This window comes from Oncorhynchus tshawytscha, linkage group LG05 (genome assembly GCF_018296145.1).
Source record: "Oncorhynchus tshawytscha isolate Ot180627B linkage group LG05, Otsh_v2.0, whole genome shotgun sequence".
NCBI lineage: Eukaryota > Metazoa > Chordata > Actinopteri > Salmoniformes > Salmonidae > Oncorhynchus > Oncorhynchus tshawytscha.
In genome coordinates this window covers 70091185-70115084 of record NC_056433.1, presented here as the reverse complement: position 1 = coordinate 70115084, position 23900 = coordinate 70091185, and the positions used below count along the sequence as shown (strand labels likewise).

Genomic DNA, 23900 nt, shown 5'->3' with positions numbered 1-23900 from the left:
CAGGTCTCTCCAGAGATGTTCGATCGGGTTCAAGTCCGGTCTCTGGCTGGGCCACTCAAGGACAATTAGAGACTTGTCCCGAAGCCACTCCTGTGTTGTCTTGGCTATGTGCTTAGGGTCATTGTCCTGTTGGAAGGTGAACCTTCGACCCAGTCTGAGGTCCTGAGTGCTCTGGAGCAAGTTTTCATCAAGGATCTCTCATCTTTCCCTCGATCCTGACTAGTCTCTCGGCCATTTCAATTTATAGGATTCATAAAATATTTAACTTCTTATGGCTGGGGGCAGTAATGAGTAGCTTGGATGAATAAGGTGCCCAGAGTAAAATGCCTGCTATAAATATTTTTATTTAACCTTTATTTAACCAGTTAGGCCAGTTGAGAACAAGTTCTCATTTACAACTGCGACCTGGCAAAGATAAAGAAAAGCAGTGTGACAAAGACAACAACACAGAGTTACACATGGAATAAACAAACATACAGTCGATAACCCAATAGAAAAAAATCCATGTACAGTGTGTGCAAATTTAGTAAGATTAGGGAGGTAAGGCAATAAATAGGCCATAGTGGCGAAATTATTACAATTTAGCATTAACACTGGAGTGATAGATGTGCATAGGGTTTATCTCTGCAAGCAGAGATACTGGGGTACAAAAGAGCAACAACAACAAAAAGAATGATATGGGAATGAGGTAGTTGGGTGGGCTATTTAGAGATGGGCTGTGTACAGGGGCAGTGATCGGTAAGCTGCTCTGACAGCTGATGCTGAAAGATAGTGAGGGAGCGGCAGGGTAGCCTAGTGGTTAGAGCATCGGACTAGTAACTGAAAGGTTGCAAGTTCAAATCCCCGAGCTGACAATGTACAAAATCTGTCGTTCTGCCCCTGAACAGGCAGTTAACCCACTGTTCCTAGGCCGTCATTGAAAACAATTATTTGTTCTTAACTGACTTGCCTAGTAAAATAAAGGTAAAATAAAAAATATATGTCTCCAGCTTCAGTGATTTTTGCAATACGTTCCAGTCATTGGAAGCAGAGAACTGGGGGGAAAGGCGGCCAAAGGAGGTGCTGGCTTTGGGAATGACCAGTGAAATATACCTGCTGTGTGCCATAGCACACATTCAGACACGGCTAGGACATCAGGGTTGCCGGAGTGTGCTAAAGCAGTGAATAAGACAAACTTAGGGAGGGGGCTTCTGATGTTAATATGCATGAAACCAAGGCTTTTACGGTTACAGAAGTCAACAAATGATAGCGCCTGGGGAATAGGTGTAGTTCTGGGGGCTACAGGGCCTGGGTTAACCTCTACATCACCAGAGTAACAGAGGAGGAGTAGGATAAGGGTACGGCTAAAGGCTATAAGAACTGGACGACTAGTGCGTTGGGAACAGAGAGTAAAAGGAGCAGTTTTCTGGGCACGGTAGAATAGATTCAGGGTATAATGTACAGACAAGGGTATGGTAGGATGTGAGTACATTGGAGGTAAACCTAGGCATTGAGTGACGATGAGAGAGGTTGCATCTCTGAAGGCACTAGTTAAGCCAGGTGAGGTCTCCGCATGTGTGTGGGGTGGGACAAAAGAGCTATCTAAGGCATGTTGAGCGGGACTGGGGGCTGTACAGTGAAATAAAACAATAAGAACTAACCGAAACAGCAGTAGACAAGGCACTAGGCTACTTGGGGTGGCAAGTAGCCTAGTGGTTAGAGCGTTGGACTAGTAACTGAAAGGTTGCATTATCGAATTCTTGAGCTGACAAGGTAAAAATCTGTCATTCTGCCTCTAAACAAGGCAGTTAACCCAGTGTTCCTAGGCCGTCATTGAAAATAAGAATTTGTTATTAACTGACTTGCCTAGTTAAATAAAGGTAAAATAAAAATGTATAACTAAACATTGACATTAGAGAGAGGCATAAAACAATCACAGGTGTTGATCAGGAGGGCCTAAGACAACAATGGGTAAATGGCAATGAACGGGCAGAGAGTGTCAGTTAGATCAACACAGGACCTGAGTTTGAGGCTGGGGCCAACAGATAAATAAACACAATGAGATACGGTGTTAGTGACCAGTCCAGCAGGCTTTAGCTGTATAGCCGAGTGATCATATGAGCAGCAATGAGCAGTAATAGGTGAGTTAGGGAGTCGTTCGGAAGTTGCTACTACGCAAGGCGAGTGGGAGACACAGCATTCAGAAAGCTAGTGGGCCGGGATGAGCAGATGGGTCTTCGGAGACATCGCAACAGAAAAGCCTGTTGAAACGACATCGACCAGACCAGTCGTGATGGATCGGCGGGGTTCCGTCTCGACAATAAAGGGTCCAGGTCAATTGGCAAAAGAGGTGTTGAAGCCCAGGAATTAGCTGGTATTCTTCATCGGCTAGCCGGAGATGGGCCTAGCTCGAGTCTAGCTCAAGGCTAACTGGTGCTTGCTTCGGGACAGAGGTGTTAGCCAACAATACCCACTCGGTTGCATCGAGCTAGCTGCGATGATCCGGTGTAATGGTCCAGAGCTTGCGGTAGGAATCCGGTGATGTGGTAGAGAAAAGCAGTCTGATATGCTCTGGGTTGATATCGCGCTGTGCAGACTGGCAGGTGTGCGAGCTAAAGGTGAAGACAGATAGCCATGGCTAGCAATAACTAATGGCTAGTGGCTAGTTAGCTGGCTAGCTTCTGATGTAGGTTCCAGTTATAAAGTATAGAAATGTCAGATCTGTACCACATTGAGTGAGGTGGGTTGCAGGAAAGTATATTTAGGTCGTAGTTAGAAAGTAAGATTAAAATATATACAAAAAAACGAAGAAACAGACTATTTACTATTTACACGGGACAAGCAAACACACGTCCAACTGCTACGCCTCTTGGTTACACAAATCAAACTTTATTTGTCACATGCGCCGAATACAACAGGACTACCTTACAGTAAAATGCTTACTTACAAGCCCTTAACCAACAATGCAGTTTTCAGAAAATAAAGTATGAAAAGTAACAAATAATTGAAGAGCAGCAGTAAAATAACAATAGCGAGGCTATATACAGGGGTACCGGTTAGTCAAGGTAATTGAGGTAATATGTACATGTAGGTAGAGTTATTATCCTTCCTGTTTGACCCTTTCTGGGGGTATCATCGGATCGTGCCACAGTGTCTCCTGACCCCTCCTGTCTCAGCCTCCAGTATTTATGCTGCAGTAGTTTATGTGTCAGGGGGCTAGGGTCAGTTTGTTATATCTGGAGTACTTCTCCTGTCTTTTCCGGTGTCCTGTGTGAATTTAAGTATGCTCTCTCTAATTCTCTCTCTTTATTTCTCTCTCTCGGAGGACCTGATCCCTGGGACCATGCCTCAGGACTACATGGCATGATGACTCCTTGCTGTCCCCAGTCCACCTGGCCGGGCTGCTCCTCCAGTTTCAACTGTTCTGCCTGCGACTATGGAAATCTGACCTGTTCACCGGACGTGCTGTTTTCAACTCTCTAGAGACAACAGGAGTGGTAGAGATACTCTTAATGATCGGCTATGAAGAGCCAACAGACATTTACTCCTGAGGTGCTGACTTGCTGCACCCTCGACAACTACTGTGATTATTATTATTTGACCATGCTGGTCATTTATGAACATTTGAATATCTTGGCCATGTTCTGTTATAATCTCCACCCGGCACAGCCTGAAGAGGACTGTCCACCCCTCATAGCCTGGTTCCTCTCTAGGTTTCTTCATAGGTTTTGGCCTTTCTAGGGAGTTTTTCCTAGCCACCGTGCTTCTTCACCTGCATTGCATGCTGTTTGGGGTTTTAGGCTGGGTTTCTGTACAGCACTTTGAGATATCAGCTGATGTACAAAGGGCTATATAAATCAAATTGATTTGATTTGATTAAAGTGGCTATGCATGGATAACAACAGAGAGTAGCAGCAGCGTAGAAGGGGGGGGGGCAATGCAAATAGTCTGGGTAGCCATTTGATTAGATGTTCAGGAGTCTTATGGCTTGAGGGTTGAAGCTGTTTGGAAGCCTCTTGGACCTAGACTTGGCGCTCCGTTATTGCTTGCAGTGCAGTAGCAAAGGGAACAGTCTATGATTAGGGTGGCTGGAGTCTTTGACTATTTTTAGGGACTTCCTCTGACACTGCCTGGTATAGAGGTCATGGATGGCAGGAAGCTTGGCCCTGGTGTTGTACTGGGCCGTACACACTACCCTTGTAGTGCCTTGCGGTCGGAGGCAGAGCAGTTGCCATACCAGGCAGTGATGCAACCAGTCAAGATGCTCTCAATGGTGCAGCTGTAGAACCTTTTGAGGATCTCAGGACCCCTGCCAAATCTTTCCAGTTTCCTGATGGGGAATAGGTTTTGTCGTGCCCTCTTCAAGACTGTCTTAGTGTGCTTGAACCGTGTTAGTTTGTTGGTTATGTGGACGCCATGGAACTTGAAGCTCTCAACCTGCTCCACTACAGCCCCGTTGATGAGAATGGGGGTGTGCTCAGTCATCCTTTTCCTGTAGTCCACAATCATCTCCTTTGTCTTAATCACGTTGAGGGAAGAGGTTGTTGTCCTTGCACCACAATGCCAGGTCTCTGACCTCCTCCCTATAGGCTGTCTCGTCGTTGTCTGTGATCAGGCCTACTACTGTTGTGTCATCGGCAAACTTAATGATTGTGTTGGAGTCATGCTTGGTGGTGCAGTCATGAGTGAACAGGGAGTACAGGAGGGGACTGAGCACGCACTCCTGAGAGGCCCCCATGTTGTGGATCAGCATGGTGGATGTGTTGTTACTAGGGTTGCACATTTTGGGGCATATTCAGAGGTGGAAGCTTTCTGTGGGAATTAACGGGAATACATGGGAATTCATGGAAATATATGCAAAATAATATTAATACCATTTAAATGTAGGTATTTTTTGCATAGAAGATATATTTATGATATCATATGGAGACAGAAACATAAACCTTTTACCTTAATTACAAATTATTAAATCCTTCCAATAGAAATGTTTTTTTTAAATAGTTACGAATTTAACTTTAATTAAATGAGTTGACTCTTCACATGGGATGATTTCACTGAACAACAAATGAAAGGGAAAATTGAGTGATCTCTAATGATCCATCGCATCTCCCAAAAGCGTTTTCAACATACTGTACATCTGTAAAATGATAGTCTAGAAACTAAAGCTTTGGTTGTCTTCCTCTTAGGCTTACATGTCTTCTCCCTGGACCTCCTCAATGTCCACCTCTTGAACATCACACTCTGAGGCCTCATCTTCACTGTCACTTCCCAACCTTGTTGAGGATGGCTCCAAATTTTCAAACCTTGTATTGGTCAGCCTTTTGCATACTTTGGTGTGTGTTCCCAAACAAGGACCAGTTGTGCTCTGAGGTGACTGATGTTGGTGGGATTTGGAGGATGATGGAGGCAAAAGGGAAAAGAGCCTCAGATTCACAAAGTCCCTTCCACCAGGTGGTTGATGAGATATGTTGGCGCGACTGCCGTATTGCATCTCCATCCCAAAGCCCTTGCTTGGAAGTGTACTTCACCAGACTGCCAAGAACCTTGCCCTCACAGTGTCTCCTGACCCCTCCTGTCTCAGCCTCCAGTATTTATGCTGCAGTAGTTTATGTGTCGGGGGGCTAGGGTCAGTTTGTTATATCTGGAGTACTTCTCCTGTCCTATTCGGTGTCCTGTGTGAATCTAAGTGTGCGTTCTCTAATTCTCTCCTTCTCTCTCTCGGAGGACCTGAGCCCTAGGACCATGCCCCAGGATTACCTGACATGATGACTCCTTGCTGTCCCCAGTCCACCTGGCCGTGCTGCTGCTCCAGTTTCAACTGTTCTGCCTTCTTATTATTCGAACATGCTGATCATTTATGAACATTTGAACATCTTGGCCATGTTCTGTTATAATCTCCACCCGGCACAGCCAGAAGAGGACTGGCCACCCCACATATGCTCTCTCTAATTCTCTCTTTTTTTCTCTCTCTCGGAGGACCTGAGCCCTAGGACCATGCCCCAGGACTACCTGACATGATGATTCCTTGCTGTCCCCAGTCCATCTGACCGTGCTGCTGCTCCAGTTTCAACTGTTCTGCCTCATTATTATACGACCATGCTGGTCATTTATGAACATTTGAACATCTTGGCCATGTTCTGTTATAACCCCTCATAGCCTGGTTCCTCTCTAGGTTTCTTTCTAGGATTTGGCCTTTCTAGGGAGTTTTTCCTAGCCACCGTGCTTCTACACCTGCATTGCTTGCTGTTTGGGGTTTTAGGCTGGGTTTCTGTACAGCACTTTGAGATATCAGCTGATGTACGAAGGGCTATATAAATAAATTTGATTTGATTTGATTTGATCCAGGCCAAGGTGGCGAGACACGGTAGTGCTGACAACATAGGCCTTGTTGATCTCTGTACCAGACAGGATGCTCTTGCCAGCATACTTGGCATACAGTATATGAGCTTCAGGCAGAAGTTTTCACGCTTTTCGATGTATTTCAGAACTGCAGTTTCTTCTGCTTGGAGTAACAGTGAAGTGGGCAGGGCAGTACAGATTTATTCTCTTACATTCTCTTAAGCAGAGTCTAAACATCAGACAGGATGGCATTGTCTCCCTCAATCCGTGCAATGGCTACTGCAATAGGTTTCAGGAGTTTCATGCTGCTTACCACTCTCTCCCAAAATATATCATCCAGGAGGATCCTCTTGATATCGTCAGACTGTAATATGGCCATTTCTTGGAGAGACTCCTTCCCCTCCAGGAGACTGTCAAACATGATGACAACACCACCACCATGGGTGTTGCTGGGCAGCTGAATGTGGTGCTCTTATTCTTCTCACTTTGCTTGGTGAGGTAGATTGCTGCTATATGATGACCCTTCACATACCTAACAATTTCCTTGGCTCTCTTGTGGAGTGCATCCATTGTTTTCAGTGCAACGATGTCCTGGAGGAGCAGATTCAATGCATGAGCAGCACAGCCAATGGGTGTGATGTGAGGGTAGAACTCCTCCACTTTAGACCGAGCAGCCTTTATGTTCACAGCATTGTCTGTCAGCATGGCAAATAACTTCTGTGGTCCAATGTCATTAATGATTGCCTTCAGCTCATCTGCAATGTAGACCGGTGTGTTTGTTGTCCCTTGTGTCTGTGCTCTTGTAGAATATTGGTTGAGGTGTGGAGATGATGTAGTTAATTATTCCTTGCCCACGAACATTTGAACACCCATCAGAGATGATTTCAATACAGTCTGCATTCTCTATGATTTACTTGACCTTCACTTGTACATGTCTGGTTGGAGGCGTGTATGCTGGGTGAAGAACTTTCAGAAAACTCTCCCAATACACATTGCATGTGAGCATCAGAGGTGAACCAGTTGCATACACAGCTCGAGCAAGACATTCATCAGCATGTCTCTGACTATGTTACTCAATTGAGTCAAAAAAAACTTCTGATTCCATGAGGACCATGAACTGTTGTTATCAATAATGTGTCTGATTCATAATTTTCACCTCGAATAGAAGTAGAGGGACTTTCATCAGAGGTTGCTTGTTGTGAGCACTGAGGGAACTTTATCCACTTGGCCAGATAATTCTGCATCTTTGTTGCATTCTTCACATATGATTTGGCACAGTATTTGCAAATGTACACAGCTTTTCCTTCTACATTAGCTGCAGAGAAATGTCTCCACACATCAGATAGTGCCCGTGGCATTTTCCTGTATAGATTAGAAATACATGAGTAAAAATACAACAGATACAATTCCATGTACAGATAAATAGTTAAGCAGTTCGATTAAACAACTGCTTTGTGAGATAAATGTTTTCAAATGAAACATGTATGGAAACAGGTGAATTAACACTCCTCAGTTCGCAGGCTCAAGCAAGCTAAAACCCATATGGTAGCAAAAAGTAAATAGCAGAAAGGACTATGCCTCAGGACTACCTGGCCTGATGACTCTTTTCTGTCCCCAGTCCACCTGGCCATGCTGCTGCTCCAGTTTCAACTGTTCTGCCTGCGGCTATGGAACCCTGACCTGTTCACCGGACATGCTACCTGTCCCAGACCTGCTGTTTTCAACTCTCTAAAGACAGCAGGAGTGATGATCGGCTCTGAAAAGCCAACTGACTTGAGGTGCTGACTTGTTGCACCCTCAACAACTACTGTGATTATTATTATTTGACCATGCTGGTCATTTATGAACATTTGAACATCTTGGCCATGTTCTGTTATAATCTCCACCTGGCACAGCCATAAGAGGACTGGCCACCCCTCATAGCCTGGTTCCTCTCTAGGTTTCTTCCAAGGTTTTGGCCTTTCTAGGGAGTTTTTCCTAGCCACCGTGCTTCTTCACCTGCATTGCTTGCTGTTTGGGGTTTTAGGCTGGGTTTCTGTACAGCACTTTGATATATCAGCTGATGTAAGAGGGGCTATATAAATACATTTGATTTTATTAGTGTGCAAGATCTTGAGAATCAGCTGTACATGTGATGGAAGAGTGCACTGCACATATGATGGAAGAATGCACTGTGCATGCGGAGGGTTGCAATTCCATTGAATTGGAGATATTTTGGTTAAACTATGCCACAAGTCCTAGAATTGCCTTGTGTATCCCACAAAAAAAGGTTTGTTATAAGCTAACCTTTTTGATGAATTGAAGCAAAATTCCCCAAATTCCAGGGCTTAACTTCCCATGGAAAATGTCTGGGAAAATGACAGAAATTTACCGGAAAGTTTCCGACCCTATGCAAGCCTGGTTGTTTTCTACCCTTATCACCTGGGGGCGGCCCGTCAGGAAGTCTAGGATCCAGTTGCAGAGGGAGGTGTCTAGTCCGAGGGTCCTTAGTTTAGTGATGAGCTTTGAGGGCGCTATGGTGTTGAACACTGAGCTATAGTCAATGAATAGCATTCTCACAAAGGTGTTCCTTTTGTCCAGGTGTAAAAGGGCAGTGTGGAGTTCAATAAAGATTGCATCATCCGTGGATCTGTTAGGGCGGTATGCAAATTGGAGTGGGTCCAGGGTTTCTGGGATAATGGTGTGGATGTGAGCCATGACCAGCCGTTAAAAGCACTTCATGGCTACAGATGTGAGTGCTGCGGGTCGGTAGTAAATTTAGGCAGGTTACCTTGATGTTCTTGGGCACATGGCCTATGGTGGTCTGCTTGAAACATGTTGGTATTACAGACTCAGACAGGGATAGGTTGAAAATGTCAGTGAATCCCCCTCTCCTGTTAGGAGGGGGCAGTTTTATGACTTTAACAACCACGTCATAAATTCCATGCAGAGACTCTGCTCTCCTTCACCATGCAGTATGTAGAGAAAGAGTTTCACTGTAAGACAAAGGAAAATACTCCTACCTCCCCGAATTGGAGAATTAAACATTATTCCTAATTTAGAGAATGGGGAAACAAGCTACGACCCTGTCCGTTTTGTTTCATTTTTGTGACCTCGTGAAAGACAATACAGCCAAGGTCGTCCGTTATGAGGCTTGCATCTAAAGGATGGATAAAATGTTTGACTAAGTATAAGAATACTTTCGAAAAGATTACAATGTGATTTAAGTCTTCTAAAATTAACAAGTGTTTGTTTTTGTGGTTTTTGTGGTAACAGCCAGTGGACATGGCCAAGTGAACAGACATTGGTTGGAAATTATGAACCAACCCTGTAGCGGTATTTATTAGAGAGGGGTAAAGAAATATTTTGTTCGGGCGCCAGGCAGGTATTAACCATGCCGAAAGGAAAATAGTAGAATAGAGATAGTACCACTACCAGACCCACACACATCAGCAGAAGAGACTGCCTAGAGTGTAGCCTATTTACCAGATAGCCAGTGGAGAGAAAAGAGAATACACACCATATAAACCCACATCACAGCACAGGGGTAACCCCAACAAGAATACCTCATACAATAATAATAATACTAATAATGGCAGAGCAATTTAACAGCAACTTCATACAAGAAATAACCCAGTCATCAACAGAGGATTTGCAATAATCTGTATTATCTTCCAGTGGATGAGTGCAGAGGGTATGAATGTGGGGGGTATTCTTAGACACAACAAAGGCCTTAAAAATGTCCACAATCTTCTCGGCCACATGTCCTTAGTACACCTCACCTCAATACAGTTCACATAACAATACACAACTTGCAAGCAACCTCCCTTTTAACTGTCCACCCAAATACTTCTGGCAGGGCAATAATAGTTCAGCTCTAATGAACATCAATGGGGAGTGCATTTGAAAAATAGAGAGTCTGTTGCAGGGTAAAGCACTGGAATGATAGAGGGAAGAGAAAGAGAGAATAAGAGAGATCTTAGGTGGTCTTCAGGCTTGCCGGTGTACTGTCTGACCTTCCGATGGTTTGTTGGTTTGTATGTTAAAGCTTCGCAACAAGGTTGCTACTAATCCATGCGATCCATAATGGGCGCGGTCAAAAAACAAAAACAACCACGACCTAGAGCGATCACACCGATGATTGAGTTAAATACCTTATAAACTACACACGCTGAAAACAAACTAAACTTCTACAGCACACACAATCAAACTGTCGCGCCACCCAAGAGCCCCTCCCCAAAGAGCTGAACGAGCGCTCTTTATTTCCTCCTTCCTTACTGCTCATGCGCTCTTAAAGTGGCAGCGCATGGTGAAGGCTCTGTGCAGATTTCGCCACAACCCCTTTTCCACTCTAGAATAAAATCCCCCATGAAGAAAAGTCACCGCAGTTCCAAATACCATGAGGACTTGTCTATAACGTTTAAAAAGGGCTAAGTCTAATTTCAACTCTACCAGCCAGACAACGTGAGAGCTTGCTCCACACATGAAATGGTATGAACTCTGAACTATTGATCTATAAACTATTAGAAGAAGTGTCCTAGATTATAGCCTAACAGACTGCAACTGGAAAGGTAGCAAATCTAGTAAGAACATTGACCGACGCAGAAACCACAACATCTCACTCCACGACGACCCGGAAGAATCTACAAATGACAATGGCGACCTCGACTGGGCAAAACAGAGCCTCACACCACCAGCTCAACTATCGAAGCCAGCTTCACGTAAATTCAATGCATTACCTTTCTCCGAACGAGCGATCGTTAGTGGCATATGTATTTATGTGGGAATAGCTTCCCATGTCCGATAGAGACCCATTCCTTAGACTTCCTTCCTTCCAACCCCCCTCCCCTTCCCCCTTTCCTCTCTGAATCTATCTTGGTATAACCAAACTGTTTTTGTTTAGTCCACTAGGGACGGTATTTATTGTATAATGTTATTATGTATTGTACATTCATTGTTTAATTAGTTAGTGAATAAATAATTGAGCCAATTTGCGTATGGATGATTCATAGTAAGGGATGGGTTCATGCAGATAACCAAGATTTTACGATGTTCAGATGAGACTGATATTAGGTAAAGATTAATTAATGACTGATTGACTGCAATTTATTTAAAAGATCTTCAGATCTTTAAGAGTGGATTCGGGAGATAGCCGCTCCATATAAACTAACTCTTCCGTGTTGACCCAGGTTATTAACGAGTTAATAGTTGCATGGTTTAATTCAACCACGTAATCAATCAAACATTAGGTAATCAATTTGATAAAATAGCTTGTCATCATATTAAAGAAGTCAGAGACATGACACTCACATCGGCTGCAGAGTGCGTGATCACACAGTCGTCTGGAACAGCAGATGTTCTCATGCATGTTTCAGTGTTAGTTGCCTCGAAGCGAGCATAAAAGTTATTTAACTTGTCTGGTAGGCTCGTGTCACTGGGCAGACATCAGGCTGTGCTTCCCTTTGTAGTTTGTACTAGTTTGCAAGCCCTGCCACATCCGACAAATGTTCGGAGCCGGTGTAGTATGATTCGATCTTAGTCCTGTATTGACACATTGCCTGTTTGTTGGATTGTCGGAGGGCATAGTGGGATTTCTTATAAGCTTCCGGATTAGAGTCCCGCTCCTTGAAAGCGGCAGCTCCACCCTTTAGCTCAGTGAGGATGTTGCCTGTATTCCACGGCTTCTGGTTGGGGTATGTACGTACAGTCACTGTGGGGACGACGTCATCGATGCACTTATTGATGAAGCCAGTGTCTGATATGGTGTACTCCTCAATGCCATCGGAAGAATCCCATAACCTATTCCAGTCTGTCCTAGCAAAACAGTCCTGTAATTTAACATCTGCTTCATCTGACCACTTTTTAATTGACCGAGACACAGGTGCTTCCTGCTTAAAAAAATGTTTTGTAAGCAGGAATCAGGAGGATAGAATTATGGTCAGATTTGCCAAATGGAGGGTGAGGGAGAGCTTGGTACGCGTCTCTGTGTGTGTGGAGTAAAGGCAGTCTAGAGTTGTTTTCCCTTTGGTTGCACATTTAACATGCTGGTAGAAATTAGGTAAAACTAATTTTAGTTTCCCTGCATTAAAGTCCTAGGCCTCTAGGAGCTTCCTCTGAATGAGCGTTTTCCTGTTTGCTTATGGCGGCATACAGCTCATTGGCTCATTGCCAAAATCGGTCTGTGGTGGTATGTAGACAGACAGAACAGACAAAACCTTGAGACTTCCTTAGATATCATGCACCAGCTGTTGTTTACAAAAATACATAAACCTCCACCCCTTGTCTTACCAGAGGCTGCTGTTCTATCCTGCCGATAGAGTGTATAACCTGCCAGCTGTATGTTATTAATGTCGTTGTTCTGCCACGACTCAGTGAAACATAAGATATTACAGTTTTTAATGTCCCGTTGGTAGGATATACGTGCTTTTAGTTCGTCCCATTTATTTTCCAGTGACTGTACGTTGGCTAACTGTACGGATGACAAAGGCAGATTAGCCACTGATCCTTGTCACGGATCCCTCCGGGAACTTTCATTACGCACACCTGTCCCCTATTCCCACTGATTAGTACTTGTATAAGTGTGCCCTTTGGTTTCCATTGGGCTGTCCATTATTGTTACCATATCCGTTGGTGGTGTGAGTACCTATGCATTGGTGCAGCTAATATGCTGTGTGCTATATGTATTGTGTATTATGGTATCGTCCCGGGGGGGGTAACTGTCACATATCTCTCCGGAACTTTCATTGCGCACACCTGTCACCTATTCCCCTATTCCCCTATTTCAACCTCTCTTTTGTGCCGTCTGAGATTCCCAAAGATTGGAAAGCAGCTGCGGTCATCCCCCTCTTCGAAGGGGGGGACACTCTTGATCCAAACTGCTACAGACCTATATCTATCCTACCCTGCCTTTCTAACGTCTTTGAAAGCCAAGTCAACAAACAGATTACCGACCATTTCGAACACCACCATACCTTCTCTGCTATGCAATCTGGTTTCAGAGCTGGTCATGGGTGCACCTCAGCCACGCTCAAGGTCCTAAATGGTATCTTAACTGCCATCGATAAGAAACAATACTGTGCAGCCGTATTCATCGACCTGGCCAAAGCTATCGACTCTGTCAATCCCCACATCCTCATCGGCAGACTCGACAGCCTTGGTTTCTCAAATTATTGCCTCGCCTGGTTCACCAACTACTTCTCTGATAGAGTTCAGTGTGTCAAATCAGAGGGTCTGTTGTCCGGGCCTCTGGCAGTCTCTATGGGGGTGCCACAGGATTCAATTCTTGGATAGACTCTCTTCTCTGTATATATCAATGATGTCGCTCTTGCTGCTGGTGAGTCTCTGATCCACCTCTACGCAGACGACACCATTCTGACCCTTCTTTGGACACTGTGTTAACAACCCTCCAGGGGAGCCTCAATGCCATACAACTCTCCTTCCGTGGACTCCAATTGCTCTTAAATACAAGTAAAACTAAATGCATGCTCTTCAACCAATCGCTGCCTGCACCTGCCCGCCTGTCCAACATCACTACTCTGGACGGCTCTGACTTAGAATATGTGGACAACTACAAATACCTAGGTGTCTGGTTAGAGTGTAAACTCTCCTTCCAGACTCACATCAAACATCTCAAATCCAAAGTTAAATCTAGAATCAGCTTCCTATTTCGCAACAAAGCATCCTTCACTCATGCTGCCAAACAAACCCTTGTAAAACTGACCCTCCTACCAATTCTCGACTTCGGCGATGTAATTTACAAAATAGCTTCCAATACCCTACTCAATAAATTGGATGCAGTCTATCACAGTGCCATCCGTTTTGTCACCAAAGCCCCATACACTACCCACCACTGCGACCTGTACGCTCTCATTGGCTGGCCCTCGCTTCATACTCTTTGCCAAACCCACTGGCTCCAGGTCATCTACAAGTCTCTGCTAGATAAAGCTACGCCTTATCTCAGCTCACTGGTCACCATAGCAGCACCCTCCTGTAGCACACGCTCCAGCAGGTATTTCTCACTGGTCACCCCCAAAGCCAATTCCTCCTTTGGCCGCCTTTGCTTCCAGTTCTCTGCTGCCAATGACTGGAACGAACTGCAAAAATCACTGAAGCTGGAGACCCATATCTCCCTCACTAGCTTTAAGCACCAGCTGTCAGAGCAGCTCACAGAGCACTGCACCTCTACATAGCCCATCTGTAAACAGCCCATCCAACTACCCTCATCCCCATACTGTATTTATTTATTTATCTTGCTCCTTTGCACCCCAGTATCTCTACTTGCACATTCATCTTCTGCACATCTATCATTCCAGTGTTTAATTGCTATATTATAATTACTTCGCCACTATGGCCTATTTATTGCCTTACCTCCTTTATCTTACCTCATTTACACACACTGTATATAGACTTTTCTTTTTCTACTGTATTATTGACTGTATGTTTTGTTTATTCCATGTGTAACTCTGTGTTGTTGTATGTGTTGAACTGATGTGCATTATCTTGGCCATGTCGCAGTTGCAAATGAGAACATGTTCTCAACTAGCCTACCTGGTTAAATAAAGGACAAATATATATATATATATATATATATATATATATATATATATATTTTTTTTTTTTTTTGACATACTGTATAAACAATTATCTAGGCTAAGTAAAACCAATTATTATTTTGTATCTACTGCTCTGCTAACTAGATAACTAAAGTGTAGTCAGTGACTAGCTAAGACAGAGAAAGGGGATGGAAAAAATGAATGGATTGGACAAAGTCCCCCACTCGGGTTGTGAAAAGCAGCTGGGAGTGTCTGCTAGAGATGACGTGCAGGAGCTTCTTGCAGGAATTTGTAGTCTTGCTGATGTCTACTCTGTTACTAATTAGCATTTTGAATTTGACTAAATTGAGGCTAATATATTGATAAAACTCACCTTGCTCGAGAGAGAATTGCATGTCCATCAAAATGTCAGGCCAGGATAAGCCTACACGAAACAGACCTTGTATAAAATATGATACTTCTATGCAAATGTTGTTGATCAGTAAAATAAAACAAGTCTCAAATTGAAGGGAAACAGATTGTTTGTCAAGCTCAATAAGTCACTCCTATTGAAAATGTTTTGTATTGTTATTACTGGACTGTTGGAGCTAGAAACATAAGCATTTTGCTGCACCTGTGATAACATATGCAAAATATGTGTACCCACCAATGGGGGGATGGGGGATTTGATTGAACAGAGTAGTAGCTGCATTAATCTCTCTGGATCAAGTGCCATTCTGTCACTTTGGCTAATATACCATTTATTTGCTATTTAGTATGGTGCTATTGAGTATCGTGATGGTATCAAATATTGTGATAGTAAATATGGTATCGGTATCGAAGTCAAAGTTATGGTATTGTGACAACACTAGTAGGGATAACGATGAGGACTCAAATTGTGTTATACAGGAGGGGCGTGGTCTGTCATTCTCTATCGGGAGAGGAGAAGAAAACGTGCGAAAGAAATGCCTTTTTGTGTGATTCCTTACATATTTGATGTTGTCCGCTAGGTGGAGACACTGAGGCCCGTGTTGTTGGTCGCCCCGACTGGTAGTCAGTCATTCAGCCTCAGTACCAGTCAAGAGTGCGCTTCGATCAGCAGCATACCACAGAACAGAGCAGGGACGGAGAATAGAGAGATAAGAGGCTGCCTTCTACATGCCGCTGTCGCCCGTTTCCTAGTGGGCATTCTCAAATTGGACCGCGAAGAAAGAGGGACTTTTCACAACGCATTCGAAAAAGGAATTTGTATCATGTTTCTTACTGCGGGCGCTCTATTGATGCTACTGGCAGCTGTGCAGGTAGGAAACCGCTGTGTTGGTAGTCGGAGTGGTGTGTGTGGTGGTGGGACGTGGTCTGATGAGTTGGCTCTCTTTGACTCAGTCTGCGGGGATAGACTGCATTTATTTCCCTCTACATTGCCTCGATATTAGGTCGTTGGCTTATATAGATTTTTGACTATGCATTAGAATCTCGCTCAAACGTTGCCTATTTGAGGATTTCGTTATGCTCAAATGTATACGTGCTTGTGATAACACAAGTGGTCTAGCCCTCGAGCTTGCAGTGATAGGGTAGCCTATTTGTTATAGTAGCCTACACTTGAAGTTTGAACTGCTCTCTGATGATGGTAGGCATTTACCGAATTTCATAATCGAGCTACCCCACTGTGCAGAGGTCATAGTTCGGCGTCTAATTTTGATTTACATTTGGTTGAGTTGTCAACTAACGTGAATATTCAACGTGAAATCAACAAAAAAATGTCACCATGCCATTGGATTTAGGTTTAAAGTTGGGTGAAAAAAATACGCTATTCCCTTACGTTGATGACTTTTTGCAAATCCAATCAGCTTTCCACGTTCAACACCATCGCATTTAATTGTTGTTGTTGAAATGACGTATAAACGACGTTGATTCAACCAGTTTTTGCCCAGAGGGACACATTTGTCTGCCCCGTATTCTCCCATAATTCAGAATCTATAGGCTACGCCTATATGGAATGCTATTATGGCTATTTGGAACTTTTGTATACTTTTGTAAATTGAATCCATTAACTGAATCGGATGTTTAGGTTACGGGTCACCAACAACTGTAACAATTTACGGACATTAATGTAGCCGCGGGACAATCGCCCGTTGCCGCAACACAAATCAGATCAGATGAATGTTTTTTTAGAGATGCTAATGGTTCAAAACACATGCACGGTACACACACACGCACATGGTTAGCATATTGTTTTTTAGTCGGTTGGCTACACCATAACCTAATTTGCTAACCTATATCAAAATGACAGAGATGACCTAGAGTGAACCCCAAAATCTCGGGTTAGGGTCAGTCCCATGCCGACAACAAAGCCTTGGTCAATCACCCGAGCAGGGTGGATGTTGTTGAATGTTGAATTAGTGTGCGCTTCGCTAACACGTTGTGAAATGAGGACGCTGGACAGATTGCTCATGCCTATCGCGTTGTTAAATGAGGAGTACATTAACTGAACAGATGTATAATGCCTATCGAGTAGGCTACAGTTTACTATATTTCAGCTCGCGGTTATGTCAGTGCCAGTAAACATTGTGGGATTGTAACTCGTATTTATTCACCGGGTTTGTCTCGAAAGCTACCCCATCCCCTCAAAGCATGTTTATAGGCTACCCAACCCATTTGGTTTCGCATATTCCTTGTGTTAATGTATTCATTTAGCACAGTATAGGTATTTGAAACATGTCTAGAGACGTTTTATGTTTGGAAAGTAAGATAAACAACCGAGAAGCAAATAAATAGAGTGATTGCAGAGACTTTGCAGACTAGAATTGATTCGAATTGAATGAGTAAGTTCACATGGAAGGGTTACAGGTTTTTGACACAATCACATACACCGATCTATAATGTTGTTGGATTGGTCTTGGATCCGTCTCCACATGTAATCCTGTGCTCTCACCCCGATGCTTGAATACTTCTGAAACACCCTATTCCTTCATATCTCCCTTGAACTAATGACTGAACTGAAAAGCATCTTATAGGTGAAAGTAATAGGTTCTAATACATAGCTTTCACCTCTATATAGCCATGTCAGATCTGCGATCACCAGGAGGGTGAAGGTTGAGGGTGTGTTTACTTTCTGAAGTTCTGTAGTAGCCGGGTCTGGATCCCAATTGGCACCCTGGTCAAAAGTAGAGCACTATAAGGAATAGGGTGCCATTTGGGATGTCGACAGGCTAATCATGCTACCCGCTAACCCTTACCCTTATTACTCTAATCACCTGCCTGAGTGACATATGCCATTGTGCTGCTCTGTGAGGGGGGAGGGGATCAGGTAGGGGGCAGGGAGGGGAGCATAGAGAGGTGGCCTTCTGTCTCTGCCACTGAGCAGGGCCCCTCCTAATGTGCCATCATTGTTGCTCTTATTTGACACAGATATAGTCCTATATGTTGTTATATTACATTTAGAATATGTCTCTATTATGCAGTCTATATTATATTGCATTTGGAGCTGGTTAATGTCTCTTCTCTTGCCTATCATGATATTTCTTAGTGGTTATTACATTGTTGTTACCTCTATCAATATAATCTACTCAGCAGACACTTTTTCCAAAGCAGTTTATATTGCAGTGAGTGTGTACATTTGATAGTACGTGTAACCCCTCTAGGATTATATTGATTATTGTAGATCACACCCTTCTGTTCTAATTCTCGGTTTTCCAGGTTGCTGTGCATGGCGGAGGGGCCCTGGGGTCATTGCCACGGAGGCAGAGGTCGTTCCCGTGCACACAAGGTTTCTCCCAGGAGGAGTACAGTATTGCCGTGGATGAGGAGCTGAGAGAGGGACAAGCACTCCTCACCGGTACGTCACACACACAAACACCTGTCTGTGTGAGCACATAAGCACACACAGATACACACGTCGAATGCACACACACACACACACACACACACACACACACACACACACACACTCAGTCAGTGGGTAGAGTCTGCACAACAGTATGGAGGAGTTTTTCCTTATGAACACTGAGGGAGGGGGAAGATTAGGTGAGTGTCAGGGAGACAGTGTGGGGGTTGGGGGCAGAGTGGGGGAGGGGCTGAAACCGTCTACCTCGTCTCACACATAGTGGGTGTTTCCCCACACACACTCATTGACACATGCACACACAAACACTGACAGTGGGTGTTTCCCCACACACACAAACACACATATTGGGTGTTTCCCCACACACACACTCCACATGCTGATGAAACAGTGTGTGATCAATGAGATTGATCTGGCCAGCCTATATCCATCCGCTGATCAATGACCTCTGTCTGTGATCCACTCGGGGTGCGTGTGTGTGAATGAGTGTTACTAAGCGGTGCGGTTGATAGTGCCAGATACAGTACATACCGAGGCAGACCTAGCTGTGAGTCTGTGTGTTCAGGATGGTTCATTCACAGTTTATTGTGCTAGATGTCCTTTTCTTGTCTCTAGTCTGTTGGCTCTTTGTTTTATTTACATTTCATTGGCTCCTGTGAAGCTGTCAAAATCTTGCAAGGAAGTGATCTAACAGGAAGCTATGGTAAACACAAAGAGTGGGGGGAGGGAGGGATAGGGAGCTAGAGAGGGAGAGAGAGAGTAAAAAATATATATTTTTAGTTCACTTTTGTTTATTATCTATTTCACATGCTTTGGCAATGTAAACATGTTTCCCATACCAATAAAGCCCTTAAATTTAAATTGAATTTAGAGACAGAGGGGGTCTGAGTGAGGGAGAGAGAGAGCATCCCCCTTCCCCATTTCTCCAATAAGAATTTCACACCAGAGCATGACATACCACAGTCTGACTGGATTTAGTGAGTGAGTGTGTGTGGATTTGTGTGTGTGCATGTGTGTTTGTGTGTATATGTGTGTGTGTGTGTGTGTGTTACGATGTAATGATCTTTTGATTGTCCTGCTGATTCACTTCCTCTTTTCTTTGTATCAGGACATTAGCCATTAGGTGTTGTACACATAGGGTTGCAAAGGGAGGGTATATCACTTCAAACTTACCAGTAAACTGCAAGAATTTTGTTATCTTTCATGGATTTTATGTAATCTTTCACAAGACATCTAGTGACCCTTTTAGGTACTTCAAATTATCACAGGTGTCTGTAATTATCCCTGGCCCTCTGTGTGGCCTTATCACATGTCAAATATATGAAATACTTAAATACAATTATAAAAATAAAAAATAGAATGAAAAGGCTGTAAAATATTTTCCTAAATATAAACCGCCAACTTAGTGAATAACATTGGTGTTTATTTATTTGACTATGTCAATACGTATTTGTTGTCAATGTTTTGGCGTGGATCTGGTGGCAGTTGTGAAGAAAAGTCAGTAGTTGGGAGAGTTGAGTTAAATCATTCCATTGATGATTTTATGCTTTTGTCATTAACTACGCTATTTTCTCTTTAACCATGGTATGTCTACTAGAAACTCATGGACAATACGGACACAGATATAAAAAAGAATACATTTTTAACAAGTTATTCAAGTTTAAATTACCAAAGCTATGATATATTGCCAAAGATTTTCAGTTAATTGCTAAAATGACTGAATGTTTCGGTAACTTACCGGTAGCTTTGAAACCGTATCCACACACACACACACACACACACACACACCAGTCCAAAATATGGGAAAGAATTTCACTCACACACACACACACAGAGAGTGACAGAGACCGACAGACAGATAGAGGGTCACAGACAGACTGCCCTGGGGTACAGACAGCTGGAGGCTTAGTTAATTATTTAATTGGAGCAGGAGGAAGATAGTCAATTATTAATGACGGGATGGAGAGGAGACATAATTTAAATCATAAGGAGTGGGGATGAAAGGGTTTAGGGGAGGAGAAGAGAGGGGCTAGGATGAGGGGTGGGGCAATGAAAGGGTTTAGGAGAGGAGAGGAGAGGAGAAGAGAGGGGCTAGGATGAGGGGTGGAGCAATGAAAGGGTTTAGGGGAGAAGAGGAGAGGGGCTAGGATGAGGGGTGGAGCAATGAAAGGGTTTAGGAGAGGAGAGGGGCTAGGATGAGGGGTGGAGCAATGAAAGGGTTTAGGGGAGGAGAGGGGCTAGGATGAGGGGTGGAGCAATGAAAGGTTTTAGGGGAGGAGAGGAGAGGGGCTAGGATGAGGGGCGGAGCAATGAAAGGGTTTAGGGGAGGAGAGGAGAGGGGGTAGGATGAGGGGTGGAGCAATGAAAGAGTTTAGGGGTGGAGAGAGGGGCTAGGATGAGGGGTTGAGCAATGAAAGGGTTTAGGGGAGGAGAGGGGCTAGGATGAGGGGTGGAGCAATGAAAGGGTTTAGGGGTGGAGAGAGGGGCTAGGATGAGGGGTTGAGCAATGAAAGGGTTTAGGGGAGGAGAGGGGCTAGGATGAGGGGTGGAGCAATGAAAGGGTTTAGGGGAGGAGGGAGGGGCTAGGATGAGGGGTGGAGCAATGAAAGGTTTTAGGGGAGGAGAGGGGCTAGGATGAGGGGTGGAGCAATGAAAGGGTTTAGGGGTGGATAAGAGAGGGGCTAGGATGAGGGGTGGAGCAATGAAAGGGTTTAGGGGTGGATAAGAGAGGGGCTAAGATGAGGGGTTGAGCAATGAAAGGGTTTAGGGGAGGAGAGAGGGGCTAGGATGAGGGGTGGAGCAATGAAAGGGTTTAGGGGAGGAGAGAGGGGCTAGGATGAGGGGTGGAGCAATGAAAGGGTTTAGGGAGGAGAGGAGAGGGGCTAGGATGAGGGGTTGAGCAATGAAAGGGTTTAGGGGAGGAGAGAGGGGCTAGGATGAGGGGTGGAGCAATGGAAGGGTTTAGGGGAGGAGAGAGGGGCTAGGATGAGGGGTGGAGCAATGAAAGGGTTTAGGGGAGGAGAGAGGGGCTAGGATGAGGGGTGGAGCAATGAAAGGGTTTAGGGGAGGAGAGAGGGGCTAGGATGAAGGGTGGAGCAATGAAAGGGTTTAGGGGAGGAGAGAGGGGCTAGGGTGAGGGGTGGAGCAATGAAAGGGTTTAGGGGAGGAGAGAGGGGCTAGGATGCTGTAGAGTTTAGGTGAGGGAGAAATAGAGTGATTAAGAGATGGAGAGATAGACTAAAAAGATGTAAGGAGAGGGATGTGCATCAGGGATAGGGTGGGGGAAAGTTCATAGACGCTCCACATATGGGCCACATCCTAAGGTCTTTGTATCCATGTTTTCCTGTTCTTCTCTGTGGTTGTTGTTTCTTGTGGTGATCTGGCATTCCTGGCTGGTGAATAGGTTATATCTCTATTTTGCTGAACCATGATGATCACCGCTGCCTCATAGACTGGACTCTCATTCTCACCCTGACCTAAGCATTAGCTGATTGGCTGATTGAGCTGTCTGTCTAGGTTATGGGCGATTGGCTCGCCTGTTGGCTCAGCTTGTTTGTTTGGACATGGTGGTCAGCCAGTGGTCACTCTCCGGTTAATGCAGACTTTTTCTGATTCACCACACTGTATGGGGAAGTTGACGTCAGCAATCTTTAGAAATAGACATGGGAGTTTTGGGGCTGTTTTTTTTTTTAGATATTGTGGAACTGACTGTTTGATGTGTGGTCATGACTGTCCCTGTGTCTGTGTATTTATGGTCAATGATTCACCTGACCAGCCTGCTGACAGAGACTAGGGGAGTGGAGTGAAGGCTGGTTGACTCAAACTCTGCTCATCCTTCCCGGTGATGGACAGAGTGTCTGTGAGAAAGAGAGACAGAGGGACAGACAGACAGACAGACAGGGAGAGAGAGAGAGAGAGAGAGAGAGAGGGAGAGAGAAATAGAGTGAGGGGTTGTATTACGGTCATATAGTGGTCACTAGTCAGTGTGTTGTGCAATGGTATAATTTCCATTCATTCACACATGGAAATTCCACACACAACTGCACTAACTCTTGGGAGCAGAAGACAGATTTTATTCATGCCTGACCACACTATCTCCCTCCTCTCTGTTCTCTCTTTATTCTCTCTGCTATCCCTATTTTCTCTGTGTGGGGGACTGTCCCAGTTACACCCAACCCCATACATCACTGTCTCTGTCTGCCCCATACATCACTGTCTCTGTCTGCTGCATATTTTGGGAACTGGAGACAGAGAGCTCTATCTCTTTCATTCTCTCTCTCTCTTCCTCTCTAATCTTCGTCTTTCTCTCTTCCTCTCCAATCTTCCCATTTCTCTGTTTCTCTCTACGCTCTCTCTCTCTCTCTCTCTCTCTCTCTCTCTCTCTCTCTCTCTCTCTCATTTCAAATGTCATATTATGTCTATATACGGCATTGTAATGATGTGCAAATAGTTAAAGTACAAAAGGTAAAATAAATAAACATAAATATAGGTTGTATTTACAATGGGATTTGTTATTCACTGGTTGCCCTTTTCTTGTGGAAGCATCTTGCTGCTGTGATTGCAGACTATTCCCACAATAGATATGGGAGTTTATCAAAATTAGATTTGTTTTCGAATTCTTTGTGGGTCTGTGTAATCTGAGGGAAATATGTCTCTCTAATATGGTCATACATTTGGCAGGAGGTTAGGAAGTGCAGTTCAGTTTCCACCTCATTTTGTGGGCAGTGTGCACATAGCCTGTCTTCTCTTGAGAGCCAGGTCTGCCTACGGTGGCCTTTCTCAATAGCAAGGCTATGCTCACTGAGTCTGTACATAGTCAAATCATTCTTTAAGTTTTGGTCAGTCACAGTGGTCAGGTATTCTGCCACTGTGTACTCTCTGTTTCCAATGTGTCAAGTAATTATCTTTTTGTTTTCTCATGATTTGGTTAGATCCCTCTCTCTCGCCCCCTCTCTCTCTCGCTCCCTCTCTCTCGCTCCCTCTCTCGCTCTCTCTCTCTCTCTCATTCTCTCTCTCTCACCGTCTTTCTCTCTCCCTCCTTATCTGTTTAGCTCCCTCTCTCCCTCTCTCTCTATTCCCTCTCTTTGTTTCTCTCTTACCTCCCTCCACCCCCTCTCTGTTATGTATCTGGGGTACAGTATGGGAGTGTGTGACACATGTTGGCGTGGGTAGAAGGAAGCGCTAGTGCAGGTCTTCAGGGGAACTACCTAAAAGAGGAGGGACTTCTGTCA

General features: G+C 44.3%; 1 protein-coding gene across 1 annotated transcript in view; it reads left to right on the top strand.

Moving 5' to 3' along the window:
• The first annotated feature begins 15888 nt into the window (after positions 1 to 15888).
• cdh2 (cadherin 2, type 1, N-cadherin (neuronal)) overlaps positions 15889 to 23900 on the top strand; it is a 63827-nt gene continuing 55815 nt past the window's right edge. The window contains exons 1-2 of the mRNA XM_042322308.1: positions 15889 to 16129; positions 18525 to 18663. Of these exons, the coding sequence (XP_042178242.1) occupies positions 16082 to 16129; positions 18525 to 18663 (187 nt within the window). The 5' untranslated portion in view covers positions 15889 to 16081. The remainder of the gene's footprint in view (positions 16130 to 18524; positions 18664 to 23900) is intronic.